This window comes from Ursus americanus, chromosome 10 (assembly GCF_024610735.1).
Source record: "Ursus americanus isolate L20-20 chromosome 10, mUrsAme1.1.p, whole genome shotgun sequence".
NCBI classification, from domain to species: Eukaryota; Metazoa; Chordata; class Mammalia; order Carnivora; family Ursidae; genus Ursus; species Ursus americanus.
Genome location: NC_142136.1, coordinates 50613820 through 50629412, shown reverse-complemented (window position 1 = coordinate 50629412; position 15593 = coordinate 50613820). Strand labels below are relative to the sequence as shown.

General features: G+C 35.4%; 1 protein-coding gene across 1 annotated transcript in view; it reads left to right on the top strand.

The window, feature by feature from the left end:
* VWA8 (von Willebrand factor A domain containing 8) overlaps positions 1-15593 on the top strand; it is a 342760-nt gene that overhangs the window by 67220 nt on the left and 259947 nt on the right. The window contains exons 10-12 of the mRNA XM_045810950.2: positions 8049-8180; positions 10048-10182; positions 10272-10349. Of these exons, the coding sequence (XP_045666906.2) occupies positions 8049-8180; positions 10048-10182; positions 10272-10349 (345 nt within the window). The remainder of the gene's footprint in view (positions 1-8048; positions 8181-10047; positions 10183-10271; positions 10350-15593) is intronic.

Genomic DNA, 15593 nt, shown 5'->3' with positions numbered 1-15593 from the left:
ATAACATTTGGCTTTGAAAACCAAAGGGGCTGATTTTGTGAGTTCTTACAATTAGCAGGGCTTAACACCTGGAACTTGGAAAATCTGTGGGCTCAGCTCTGGGAGGGTGATAGGAATCTGAGTCCCCACCCTTAAAGAGACAACATACCACATAGCCCCACAGAGATACAGCATAGAAACAGCAGTTTAAAACACACTGCCGTATATGAGAAGGAGATTTGTTTACTAACTTCAGAGCATGTGCTGGAGAAGTGGGGATGCTTGTGAGACCTCTCCAAGAACAAAAATGCTGGCAGGTACCATTTCTTTCCCCCACCCCCAGCCTAGATACACGGACACCTTTGGCACCAACATACCCTCCCTAACTTGCTAACCCTACCCTGCATTCTGTGGACTCCACCCCCTCCAATACATCTTGGCCAGAGCACACCCAAAGTAGTGCCACAAGCCTGGCAGTGTGCAAACAGCTCCAACAGGTGTGAGCACCACAACAAAGTGACTCCTGTCCCGGACTGGCCCAAGGTGGCCCCAGACTGGTTCACTAACAACACAGGGATCAAACCCTGCCCACAATAGGGAAGGAGAGCCATTGCAGATGACTGGATTGAAGGCAAAAGTGGCTCAGCCATAACAGTAGAGTGCACAAAACACATGTAGAAGACACCCCTGAAGTGCCAGGTTCTGGTGAACAGGGGACTTTGCACGGCAGAGCACTACAGGATGTCTTCTTCATAAGGCCACTACTTTTAAGAGCTGGAGATGTAGCTGACTTTCCTGGCACGTGGAAACAGATAAAAAGAGTTAGACAAAGTGAGGAGACAGGACTATTTCCCAAATGAAAGAACAGGACAAATTCACAGCAAAAGAGGTAAATGAAATGAAAATAAGTGATATGCTTGATAGAGAATTTAAAGTTAACAGTCATAAAGCTACTCACTGGACTTGAGAAAAGAGTGGAGGATTCAGCGAGACCTTTCACAAGGAGATAGAAAACAAAAGAAGAACCAATCAGAGATGAAGAATTCAGTAACTGAAATTAAAAATACATTAGGTGAAATAAATAGTAGATTAGAGGAAGCAGAAGAACGGATCAGCGGCCTGGAGGACAGAGTAATGGAAGGCAATCAAGTTGAACAGGAAAGAGAAAAAAATAATAGGGAATGAAAATAGAGAACTCATTAACACCACCAAGCATAATAACATTTGCATCATAGGGATCCCAGAAAGAGAGGAGAGAGAAAAGGGGGCAGAAAATTTATTTGAAGAAATAATAGCTGAAAACTTCTTGAATCTGGGAAGAAAACAAATCCAGATCCAGGAGGCACAGAGAGCCCCCAACAATATATTAAAAAAAAGCATTCACTGCAATCAAATGGGATTTATTCCTGGGATGCAAGGGTGATTCAATATTCACAAATCAATCAGCGTGATATATCACATCAATAAGAGAAAGGATAAAAAATATATGATCATTTCAATAGATACAGAAAAAGCATTTCACAAAGTACAAATCTGTTCATGATAAAAACCCTTAACAGAGTAGGTGTAGAGGGAACATACCTGAATGTAATAAAGTCCATAGATGAAAAACCCATAGCTAACATCATACTTGGTGAAAAATGGAGACCTTTTCCCGTAAGATCACGAACACGACAAGGATGTCCACTCTTGAAACTTTTATTCAACATAGTACTGGAAGTCCTAGCTACAGCAGTCAGACAACAAAAAGAAGTAAAAGGCATTCATATTGGTCAGGAAGAAGTAAAACTTTCACTATTTGCAGATGACATGATATTATATAGAGAAAACCCTAAAGACTCCATCAAAAAACTACTAGAACTGATGAATGAATCCAGTAAACTCACAGGATACAAAATCAATATATAGAAATCCTTTACATATCTTTACACTAAGAATAAAGAAGCAGAAATAGAAATTAAGAAACTCCCATTCACAATTGCACCCAAAATCATAAAATACCTAGGAATAAACTTAACCAAGGAGACAATAAACCTGTACTCCGAAAACTATAAAACATTAATGAAAGAAATTGAAGATAACACAAACAAATGGAAAACATATTCCATGTTCATGGATTAGGAGAACAAATATTGTTAAAATGTTCATACTACTCAAAGTAATCTATAAATTTAATGCAGTTCCTATCAAAATACCAACAGTATTTTTCACAGATTTAGAACAAATAATCCTGAATTTTGTATGGAATCACAAAAGACCCCAAAGAGCCAAAGCAATCTTGAAAAAGAAGAACAAAACTGGGATCACAATCCCAGATTTCAAGATATACTACAAAGCCATAGTAATCAAAGCAGTATGGTACTGACACAGAAGTAGACACATAGATCAATAGAATAAAATAGCCCAGAAATAAACCCACAATTATATGGTCAATTAATCTTCGACAAAGGAGGCAATAGGCAATGGGAGAGACAGTCTCTTCAACAAATGGTGTTAGGAAAACTGGACAGCTACATGCAAAAGAATGAAACCAGATCACTTTCTTACATCATATATAAAAATAAACTAAAAATGGATTAAGGACCTAAATGTGAGAGCTGAAACCATAAAAATCTTAGAAGAGATCACAGGCAGTAATTTCTCCGACATCAGCCATAACATTTTTCTAGATATGTCTCCTGAGGCAAGGGAAACAAAAGCAAAAATAAACTATTGGGACCACGTCAAAATAAAAAGTTTCTGCAAAGCAAAGGAAGCAGTCAAGAAAACCAAAAAACAAACTACTTAATGGGATAAGATATTTGCAAATGACACATTCAGTAAAGGGTTAGTATCCAAGATATATAAACAATTTATACAACTCAATACCAAAAAAAACAAACAATCCAATTAAAAAATGAGCAGAAGACATGAACAGACATTTCTGCAAAGAAGACATACAGATGGCCAACAGACATCTGAAAAGATGTGCAGTGTCATTCATCATTGGAGAAATGCAAATCAAAACCACAGTGAGATGTCACCTCAGACCTGGGAACATGGCTAAAATCAAGCACATAAGGAACAACAAGTGTTGGCGAGGATGTGGAGAAAAAGGAACACTTGTAGTGTTGGTGGGAATACAAACTGGTGCATTTATATTTACAATGGAATATTTATTACTTGTCTGTAAAAGAGAATGAAATCTTGCCATGGATGAAGCTAGAGATTATAATATAACAATAAGATAAGTCAGCCAGAGAAAGACAAATACCATATGATTTTACTTATATGTGGAATTTAAGAAAAAAAAAACAAATGAACAAAGTAAAAAAAAAAAGACTAGTAACCAAAAAACTGACTCTTAACTATAGAGCACAAACTGATGATTACCAGAGGGGGATGGGTGGAATAGGTGAAGGGGAATAAAGGTACACTTATCATCATGAGCACTGAGTATTGTATAGAAGTGTTGAATCACTATATTGTACACCTGAAACAAATATAACACTGTATGTTAACTCTCCTGAAATTAAAAAAAAACACCAGCTAGTCATACAAATGAGTTAAAGTTATAGTATACCTTTAAGGAGTTGAGTTTTTTAAAGAAATAGCTAGTATTGCTTCATTTTGTTTGGCCCTTTTTTTGACCTTTATAATTAAGGGGAACAGAGAAAAATGACTGAAGGTCTATATTACAAATAAAATAATTTAATTTTCATTTTAGAGTCTAAAAAAATAAAAAGGGAATGATATTACTTAGATAAGATTAGAAAAAGTGGTTATCTTTTCTTGCCTTAATAGTGTATATAGCTAATTAAGGAACAGTACTTCTTTTTCCAACTCCTCAGTAGATAGATAAGGGTGGGTGGAGAGCTTAAATTCATTTGTGTGAACCTAAAGAAGAACTTTCTTTTTGTAAGATAATTACACACCGATACATACAATCAAATCAGAGTGTTAAATCACTCTCCTTAAAAATGATAGCAGTCTAGTGATTGGTATAATGTGATCTGACCTGGGACAGTCCATGTGGCCCATTTGTTGTTCTAAGTTTCTCTATTTTCTCAAGCTAATGTTCACAGATGAACAAAATTTTATATATCCCCAAATAATTTTTAGTTAAGAGAGGTGAAAGGCAATTTTGTTGAATTGGAAAAAATATTGAATTAAGAATTAGAAATATCTATTATAATAGCAAACCAAGAATGCACATATATACATTTAATAACTTTTCCTTGATAATCATTTTCCGACCTACATTGTCATAGGAATCAATGGATAGTTGAATATGAATTAGATATCCATTTGGATTTTAGCGTACTTAGACAACTTTTAAGGAAAAATTATTACTCATTGAAAATGCAGTCAGCTAAAATTCGGAACACCTTTTTTTTTTTTTTTTTCCTAAACAAGCTATAAAAATGGTGAAAATGTCTTTCATTCTTCATATGGTACTCATCGAATGATGTTGATACTCTAAAAACATGTTTCTGTAGTCATAAAATCACTCCTAGCTTTTAGTTAAGGATATCTTAAAACACTCTCTCTCTGAATCTGCTATACTTTGAGAATGGTATACTTTTGTCACAGTGTAGTAACAAGTACATTGGTCTTCTAGTACCGTGTCTTGGCTCTCGTTCCTTCTTAGGTAGGATCAAGTGGGTCTGTCTGGTAGGCTTGAAAACATGGGTATGGATCTGGAGCTATTTTGATATTAAAGATAAATACTTGGGAATCAGTAATAATGGGTATTAGTTGAATTGATCACATGGATGAAAGAACCAAAGAAGAGCATATATAGTAAGAAGAAATACTGCCTAAGACTAAACGCTGGAAGAGCCAACATTTAAGGACTGGACAGTGTGCCAAGAACCTTCAAATAAGGCAGAGAAAGAGTAGTCAGAGCATACAGATGGGTTGTAGTCTGAAACTGGATGAGATTATTTAAAAAGTGAACATAGAAAATCTATAAAAAGTCCACTCCTGAAGTACTCTGATGTGCACTGGTCAGGTAAGTGAAGAAGAACCTGCCGAAAGACTGAGATGAAGGAGCAGTAAAATAGGAGGAAAACTTATTTATTTATTTAGTCAGTTATTTTGGCAAATAGGGTATTACTGGTGAACTTAACAGGAACAATGCTAGTGGAGTGGTGGGAACACCAGCCAAAAAAATCAGTGGGCTGAATAGTAAATCAGAGATGAGGAAGTGGAAACAGTGATTATATTCTACTTGTAAAATAAGTTTGATGGTGAGAAGCAAAAAGATGGTGGGTCACTCAAGGATTGCATAGAATCAAGAAATGATTGTTTCTTGAAATGGGAAGACAAACATCTTCATAGGAAGAAGGGATGTAATCTGTAGAATGCATGGAAAATATTTATGGAAATATGATCTGGGAGAGGCAGGAAAGGACATTTCCAGAGCACCATTGTGCCTTGGTTTGAAATGATGGAAGAACATATTTTTCTTTTTTCTTTTTTTTTTTTTTTAAAGATTTTATTTATTTATTCAACAGAGATAGAGACAGCCAGCGAGAGAGGGAACACAAGCAGGGGGAGTGGGAGAGGAAGAAGCAGGCTCATAGCGAAAGAGCCTGATGTGGGGCTCCATCCCAAGTCGCCGGGATCACGCCCTGAGCCGAAGGCAGACGCTTAACCGCTGTGCCACCCAGGCGCCCCAGAACATATTTTTCTACCCAGCATCTGAAATGATGGAGTTACCATTAACTGAGATGGAGAAAGCAGACTTCCAGTGGCTTTCCATTCGCTCATAATTAAAGCAGAAGTCCTTTCTACTGAGATGGTGGGGGAAGTGAGGATTGTTGAAAATGTAGATGTTTCGAGGATTAAAGGGAAAGAATTTCATTTGTTTGTTCATATTACAAACAGCTATTGACCACTGACTGTGCCCCATTCTAGGTTCTTGAGGTTTGGAGTGAACCAAATACATACATTTTAATTTTGTCAGTGGAGTTTATATTCTAGGGAAGAATGGAGGAAATGTGCCTGAAGGCTCTGTTGTGGTTGGAGGAGGTGGCTAGATGACCTGCTGACACAGGAATGAATTGGTTCAGATGACTCCTCAGGGAGAATAGTGTTGGTTTGTATTAGTTGCTGATTGGCTTTGGGAAGGAGCCTAGCAGAGACCAAGGGCTACATACTTTTTTGGTAGCCAGGAAATAGGGTATGGAGAATTTCTTAGTGCCCCACAGCCTAGAAAAAGGTATAAAGAAAATGAATACTTTGGAGGGACAGGAGGAGGGTGAGTATGGAGGCCTTGCAGACCAACATGTAATTAACACTTCCTTTTATTAAATTATATTTCATAGTTAAAATAATGTAATCCCAAAGAAAGTGTATCAAAAATACATTAGTATTGTTTGTTTAATTGACATTCCAGAATTAATAGGAGCTACTCATTAATGTAAAATGGTAAAGTAAATGAACTTTGGTTTATTTGATTTTCTACTTCTTGCTAACATGTAGTCATTGAGAATTATATATGTATTTTACTCCTCAGTTACCTTTTTGATTACCAGTCCTTTAAATTTCCTATGCCAGCAGATGGTAATTTATCTTGCAGCTTGAGTTCTTTTACTATCTTAGGGTATTCTAGCCTACTATTTTGATTCTACTGAAATATTTTAGCTTGAATTATTTATAAGAACATAACCAGTTATAGCAAGTGGTTCAAGGTATTAGTGTTCATTTCTGGAATACAAGTGCTCTGCAGTCAGTCCTATATCAAGTTAGGCTGATGTTCTTATAGGTGGGGTTACAAACATACCTTTAGCAAATATATTTGTTTTCTTAGAATTTAATGGTTCTAGGTTCTAAATTCTAATGAATTTAATTACTTGACCAAGGCCTTACTCCTTTCCTATTGAACGTCCCTTAAAATACAGAGTAACATTTTTTTTTTTATGAAATTAAAGTGTCAATAATTGTTATTTGTCTACAACATGGAAGCAACTCCTACCAGATTATGTGATACTATGGGAATTTGCATGTATAAAATGCATACTATATAAGACTTACATTTTTTAATGGTAGCACAAATAGACAATTTTTCTTAGGTTTGGGTAAAGGAGTAAGTGATTGTCTTAAGTACTTCTGACTTGAATTGGGTTGTTTGGCTTAGAACATTGAGGTTGAAGATAATTTTCTTCCCCAAAATCTGTTTTCTGGAGTTGTGTCATTCTGCCGAGTAAGCAGTGATCTGTTCTTGCATTGAGGTTCAGTTCTTTCACTATAGTGATAATGTTCTAAAACTAAGGTAGGATTTTGGGGGGGATAATTTCTGCCTCTTTAATACTAAAAATGAGTTAAGCTTTTCATATTGAACATGCTGCTGTTCTAGGGCATAGGATTTAATTAATTTTCAATTAGTATTCTCATTTTCCATATACTTGTTTGTGTTCTTTGTGTGCATTCTTTATATATTCTTTATATAACCAGCTGGTATATATAAAGGGCTGTAACCAAGTGTTAGAGCATTGATAATTGGTCCACATGGAGAGAAAGAATCAATGGTCTTGGTTCTTTCCATCCAGTTTGACAAATACTGAGAACATGTACCATAGAAAGCACTGTGCCAGATACTGTGGAGGAGTGTTATAATTTATTGTGATCAGTTAGGCTAACCACACAAGCAAACAGCAGAATGGTGTCCAGGAAGTTCTGGTTTCATGAATTTCAGGCAATATAAACGTCAGTTGATTTAAGAAATCAACCAAAATAAGTTTTATTTTACTTTAACATGTTGTCAAGAGTCTCATCTTCCTTTCCAGGAAACTGGAACCCTTGATTAACAAGAAGTATAGGCTGCAAACTGTTACCAGTTCAGGAATTCAATGACTTCATTTCCTGTCTTTAGTGAATTTTAGGAACTATTTGCATATCACCTTTCGTAATTGGCTTAAGGAGAATGGCATTTGTAAAAACAGGAAAAAATTCTCATTAATTTTTTATCTCTACTTTTATAATATAGAGTGAGTTTCAGTTCTAATTAAGATGGAATCTTCCGGATATCCAACACTAATACTAAAATAAAAAGTAAATTACATGGTTTTCTTGTAATTTTGTAGCGTTTTGAACTCCAAGATTCAGAAAGCCCTATGCTTCCTAAGGAGGTGGTGAGAGTGGAGAGGCTGGCGGAGAGCCCTGCCCCCCAAGCTAATGTGACTGTCCGGATAGCAGAAAAAGAGGTGACCATTCAGGTAATGGATCAAGCTTTGTACTTTCTGAGATGTGCTTTGTTCTGCCCATTTTTATGACCTAAATTGGGTTTATGATCTCCTTATAAATCTTTGGTTCTGTAGTGTCACATCTATGTATCTGTATTTATCTATGTCTCCACAGTCATGTGTGTTTGTAAACTAGAAAAGTTCAGGAGAAACATAGGGATAGCCTTTCATCAAAAACCAAAGTTGACCTCTGGGAAAATCAAATCAAGTACTGAATAAAGCATTGTGTATTCTGAGTCCTTGGTAAGAAATAGTGTTTTCAAACATATTTTAGCAGCTAAGGAACACTCTTTTCAAATAAAATCGTTCTTAGCTATATGCAGTATTTAAAAAAGGAGCTATTCTAGTTGCACAGTGTTTAGAAGAAGGGAAGGATATTTGGTCACAGGGCTCCATCTGCTTGCTCTGCCTCCCTTTCTTGTAACGCTTTGAGGGCCCTGAGAACCCTAAGAGGTAAGAAACTGTCCCTAGAAAACACAGCTTGAAAAACACGGACTTAAATGAATTGTAAGTGAATTAGGAAAGAAAATGCTTGCCTTCTTATGTGCCAGAGCATACTTTAATTATAAACTTTTTATGTGCTTTATTGTGATATTATTAATGTTGCTGTATTATTCATTCATCGAACTGAACATTGATTATGTCTACTATAAGCCAGGCTCTGTACTAAGAATTATTAGTGCCCACTCTGTATTAGTCACTATATTTGTCTCTTTGCATATATTATGCCACTAAATCCCCCAATAACCCTGGAGGCAAGTTTTATTAGGTTCATTTTATAGATTAGAAAGCTGAGATGTAAAGAGGGTAATCAATTCACTCATGGTCACCAGCTAAGAAATGTCACAGATGAGACTTCTGGACAGGATCACTTTTCATTACACTCTTCTGTCTCCTTCAGATGAATGACCTCACTAGGCTGATGGTCTAAATAGAGACAGATGAGTAAGGACTGCATTGGAATGGCTGTGGGGGTTTAGAGTGACCTAAGTCTTGTGGGATGACATAGGAATTTTCTAGTGGCTTAGGAGTGGAAAGGTGATAGGACACTTCAGGCAGTTTAAACAGTGGCATGAGTGTCCAGAGGCATGATGTGTGAGCAAGCTTTCATTATTTGCTTCTCTTTGGTAATGGCTTTCTGACCTCATTGTCTCTAGTCCCTTCCAGTCAGCCTTCTATGTTACCACCAGGATGATCTTTCCTAAACTCAAATCTGATCTTGTCCTTTCCAAACTTATAATCCTCTAGGGTTTATGTTGTGTACAGTACGATCAAGTCCTGAGTCCTCAGCAGAACATGGAAATCTCCTAGTAGGATCCCCAGGAGACTAATAAAAAGGAGAGAGGAAATAAAAGAAGTAGGTGTGATGGATGGGAAGAGAGATTTTATGAACAGATGCTTCTGAGTGGTAAACTAAGAGTGGAAAAGGATTTGTACACATGGATTTTAGAAATCAGGAGGTCGTTGGTGACTTTGGAGAGTCCCAGTAGACTGACTCTAAATTCTGTACTTAGCACTGGAATTTGGACAAAAACCTTCATTCTCAAGTAGTGACATTGTTATTATAAGTTATAAATAGCCTGAAAATGACCTGATTCTTATGAAAATGTCTCTCAGCACCGGGCTTTAATTTTAGAGGGATGATTGATTTGGAGGGCTGATGGTAATGATCAGATCTGTGAATGAGAAAATAGTTGTTGCTCTATTGAAATATCAAAAACAGTATAGAATTGAGTTGAGCAAGCAATTATTAGGGACTTCTAAATGGCAGTTATGTGCTTCCTTTTAGTAATGTTTTGAGAAAAACATGCATATTATATTTACTTCTCTTTAATTATAGGTGCCAGCTGGGACCAGGCCAATAAATCAACCTTGTGCATCAGACCATTTTATACAAACTTTAAGCCATAAACAACTACTGGCTGAGATGATGCAGTCTCACATGGTTAAAGACATATGTTTAATTGGAGGAAAAGTAAGAATAGCAGTTTCACTGCAGATTTCTGTTTCCTTGCTTTTGGTTGTTTTGACTTATCTCTTGAATGATTGTGTTTCCATTTGTAGGGTTGTGGAAAAACAGTCATTGCTAAGAACTTTGCAGATAACTTAGGATACAACATAGAACCCATAATGCTCTACCAGGTATGACATTCGTTTTTAGCACTTGGACTGTAAACATATATATTTGGACCATCAGTAGAACTTATGAATATTCTTCCATGAGTTATGACCTGTTAATTTTGATGTACATAAATAACAACAATCAAATTGGAGTGCAATGATAATTATTTGGAACTTTTGAAAGTGCATTCTAGGAAATCTCATGTACAGAACATACCAGGGTCTTCTTTTCAAGAGAGATTGAATTTACCTGCATGTGCACACATACACAGAACCCATTTAGTAGTAATTTGGAAGTCTAAACAAAATGGGTTTCAGCAGCAATGGGAGATAATTAGGTATTCATTGAATAGACTATTTCTTTATTGTAGAAATATATACATAAAATTTACCACTTTAATCATTTTTAAGTATACATTTCACTGGAATTAGGTGTTGTGTAACCATCACCACTATCTATTTTCAGAACTTGTTTTTCTTTCCTGTATCTCCATCTCCCTTTCACCCATTTTGTCATCCCTCCCAACCCCCTCCCCTCTGGCAACCACCAGTTTGTTCTCTGTATTTACAGGTCTGTTTCTGCTTTTTGTTTGTTTGTTCATTGTGTTTTTTAGATTCCACATGTAAGTGAAATCATATGGTATTTGTGTTTCTTTGTCTGACTTACTTCCAGAACATTTTTATTCCAAGTAGAAACTCTTTATTCAATTAAACAGTAACTTCCCATCCCCCCAACCCTGGATTCTGGTAACTTCTATATTACTTTCAGTCCCTATGAAATTTGCCTATTCTAGGTACCTCTTTTACATAGAATCATACACTTTTTGTCATTTTATTTCTATTTTACTTAGTGTGATGTTTTCAGAGTTCGTTCATGTTAAAGCATATATCAGAATTTCATTTTGTTCTGTGACTTAATATTCTGTTGTATGGGTATACTACTTTTTGTTGATCTGTTCAGATGTTGATGAACACTCTGGTTGTTTCCACCTTTTGATTATTGTGAATAATGCTACTATAAACACTGGTGTGTAAGTACCTATTTGAACTACTTTTAGTTCTTTTAGGTATATACCTAGAACTACTTTTAGTTCTTTTAGGTATATACCTAGAAGTGACATTGCTGAACCATATTGTAATTCTATGTTTAACTTTTTGAGGAACTGTTAAACTGTTTTCCGTAGCAGCTTACATTCCCACCAGCAGTGTGTGAAGTGGTAACTCCTTGTTTTGATTTGCATTTCCTTAATGCCTAATGAGATTGGGCATCTTTTCATGTGCTTATTGGCCATTTGTATGTCTTATTTGGAGAAATGCCTATTCATGTTCCTTGCCTATGTTTCAATTGGGTTGTCTTTTTGTTGCTGAATTGTAGGAGTTCTTTATATTTTCTGGATAATAATCCATTTTCAGTCATGATTTGCAAATATTTTCTCACATTCTATAGGTGTCTTTTCACTCTATGCTATCAATTAATGCACAAAGGTTTTTAATTTTTTTTTTTTTAAAGATTTTATTTATTTATTCGACAGAGATAGAGACAGCCAGTGAGAGAGGGAACACAAGCAGGGGGAGTGGGAGAGGAAGAAGCAGGCTCATAGTGGAGGAGCCTGATGTGGGGCTCGATCCCATAACGCCGGGATCCCGCCCTGAGCCGAAGGCAGATGCTTAACTGCTGTGCCACCCAGGCGCCCCCAAAGGTTTTTAATTTTGACCAAGTCTAATTTTTCTTTTTGTTATTGTTGCCTATGTTTTGGGGTTACATACAACAAATCAAAGACAGTCTTTTCCTCATGGGATAGTCTTGGCATCCTTGTCAATAATCAGTTGACCATATATGCGAGAGTTTATTTCTGGGCTCTCCCTTCTGTTCCCTTGGTCTATCTGTCTGTCCTTATGCCAATACTTTGATTTCTGTAGCTTTGTGGTAAGTTTTAAAGTCAGGAAGTGTGAGACCTCCAACTTTGTTTTCTTTTCCAGGATTGTTTTGGATATCCAGGGTCCCTTGAGTTTCCATTTGAATCTTGGGATAAGTTTTTCTATTTATGAAAAAAAAAATGCTGTTGAGATTTTGATAGAGGTTGCACTGAATCTATAGATCACTTTGGATAATATTGTCGTCTTAATATTAAGCCTTTCAGTCTGTGAACATGAATGTCTTCTCAGATATTTTCTTCTTTAATTTCTTTCAGCAGTGTTTTATAATTTTCAATCTATGACTCTTATCTTCTTGGTTAAATTTATTCCTGCGTATTTTTGAATAGATTATTTTTGTGTATGTACATGTTGTATGTAGTATGATAAAAAAGCAAACTTATGGCTGGTATTTTTACAGAGTAAAATTTTCTCTAATGTATTTGTAATGATACCTCCTAAAACATTTTTATCCTGCTAATTTATTGATTCTATATGTTAGTCTTTGGGTGGTTATGATATCTTTTTACTTATAGCAGAGTCTCTGTTTTTATTCTTTGAACAATTTTTGAAGTGGATGTGATACTATTTACTTATATTTTAGGTTGTATTTTGCATTTTTAGTTTATTCTTTAAACTTTCTTATTGTTACTGACACTAAGTATACTTTAAGAATGTTTTTATTTTTGAAAGATGACATTTAATCCAGTTACTTATTGTTACTTTGGGTTATAGAAAATGTTGGCAGCTCATACTTCAAAGTGTTGAGAAGATTCCTTTCAGTGCCGCTTTAGGTTACTTTGTGCCTATTGGTTGAATTGGCCAGTTTAAATGAAATCTGTGAAGAAGCATATGATCCAAGTTTATGAAATCATGAAGAAAATGAGGTGACGAGATTAAAATAGTAGTGATATCCTTGGTCTTTAGATATAAACATGTAGAGAAAAGAAAATAAATTTCTACATTGTACAGGAGGTGGCAAGTCTTGGAACCACCGAAAATGTATTTTGAAATGAGTTTTTATAAATTGATTGTAGACCTACTGGCTTTTTAAAGAGAATTAAGGAAATTGGGAGAGGGAGTTTATCTTAAACTTTAATATATGTGAGATGCCATGAAGAATACCCAGCTGTCTTACGAAATCACTCCTCTTGATGTCTTTGCAGAGATCAGAAGGCAGATGGTTAGTTCAGTATGCTAGTTTATCTGTCTCTGCTCTTACATAGCTGATGTTAGAAGTGATCTGAGGATGGCATTATCATCTCACCAACCTGTTAACTATCACCTTTCTAATTTCCAATGCAAATACTTTTCTACTAAATAATTGGGGAGCCCAAATCATTAATATATTTGTCAAGTAAGTTAAATTTTACTCTAATATTTTATATTCCACTTACAGGTCAAGGATAAATATAAGCATAATTTATTTCCCAGGTGCCATTGCTTTGAAATCATATGGAGAAGACCTTTTGAGGATAATATTTCTTCTCTCTATGACTCCAACCTAATTTATTGGTAGTATTATTTCTAAAATTAGACACATGATTATTTTCTTCACATTAAATAAAAACTCCTATTCTAGGGGCGCCTGGGTGGCACAGCGGTTAAGCGTCTGCCTTCGGCTCAGGGCGTGATCCTGGTGTTACGGGATCGAGCCCCACATAAGGCTCCTCCGCTATGAGCCTGCTTCTTCCTCTCCCACTCCCCCTGCTTGTGTTCCCTCTCTCCCTGGCTGTCTCTATCTATGTCAAATAAATAAATAAAATCTTAAAAAAAAAAAAAAAAACAAACTCCCATTCTAATGAAAGCTGAAAATAATTTAGCCTTATAAAATTTTCCAGATAATACTATTTCTCTATTAGGTTTCAGTTTATGTTGATTTGGTAATGGTAAGTTATCCTAAGATTATATGCTTGAGCTGTGAAAATTATGGTCACCTCATTCTGTTATTCATTAAAAGAAGAACCAAGCAAGAGAGTATGTATGTATCCATCAATTCAGATCTCAACTCCACTGGAAAATTACCCAAAGCATCCCGCCATTGAAAATGTTTTCTTTATATGTGAAAGAAAATTAATTTAAGAGGCCAAGAACAGATTTCTTACATATTTTTGGAGAGTGGCAGCAAGCTAATAAAAATACTATTTTAATGTTTTATACTTTCTTGTTCAGTTTGTTGATTGATGAATAAACAAAGGTAGGAAAATGCTACCATTAAGGATTGGGAAAACTGGCACAGAGATAATTATGCAAATTAATCACATATTCTGGAAACCCCTTTTCCAATTTTGCTTTTCTGTTCATTAGTCTTTACAGAAATATCTAGAAGAAAAGTGGTTTCTGAAGCATAGACTTCAGAAAAAATTAGAGAAATATAAAAATGTAGGTGAGGTTTGTTTCCACCTCTTTCCGTATAGCTTCTTTCCATGAACTGGATCAAAGCATAAGTTAGGCACTTATTGTCATTTGCAGTTTTGTAACTGTTAATAATCAGTTGGCTTTCATGATAGAAACCAAGTTCCTGAGATCAAATATAAGACTTTTTGTTCACACTTTCATATTTATTAGTAGAGCTCATTGATCTTTATGGGATAGAGGAACAAATTTAATAGAATTAAAGATGGATTAATATAGCCCATATTAATTGAAAATTTCTGGAAGTGTGAGCCGACTCAGAGAATTTAGTAGGAATAAGTAACCCAACATCTGTTTTCCTAGAAGATGTGGAGATTTCCCTGTTATTTGTACATGTATAAAGCTACACTTAATCTGTGGGTTTTGCTTTATTTTTAGACTTGACTATTTTTAGAACTGGATTTCATATGAAGAAAAAGAAAAACAGAGCCTTAACACAAATTTGTGGCAGTACATAAAGTAAATTTTATAATAGGTTATAAAAATCTTAAATCACTTGGCTCAAGTGTTAGGTCAGATTCTTTTAACTGGTTATTCTTTTTTTAGTGTTGAAGCCAGTGATTTCATATTATTGAAGAAATCCAAGTTATTATTCTTTTCCTTCACAACCAGATAAGGGCATGTTTCCAGATTTCTTTCCACACCATCGTAAACAGCACCAGATCTGAGATATCTTTCTTTTGTTAAAAGTACTAGTTGGATAAAAGCCAAGTCAACTCCAGTAAGAATTTTAAGAGCAAATAAGTTCATGGGACTCTTAGTGAAATAATCACTATCTAAAACATATTGAAATCTTAGAGTCATTTTTAATTTTTAGCTAAGTTTTTCTTCCTATAGCTAAACTCAAACCAAATCCTTTTTTCCATCTTCCATCTAATCTACAATCGCTACTTCTTCCTGTTTATCCAAATACAGTGGAAAGCATCCTCCTTTCAT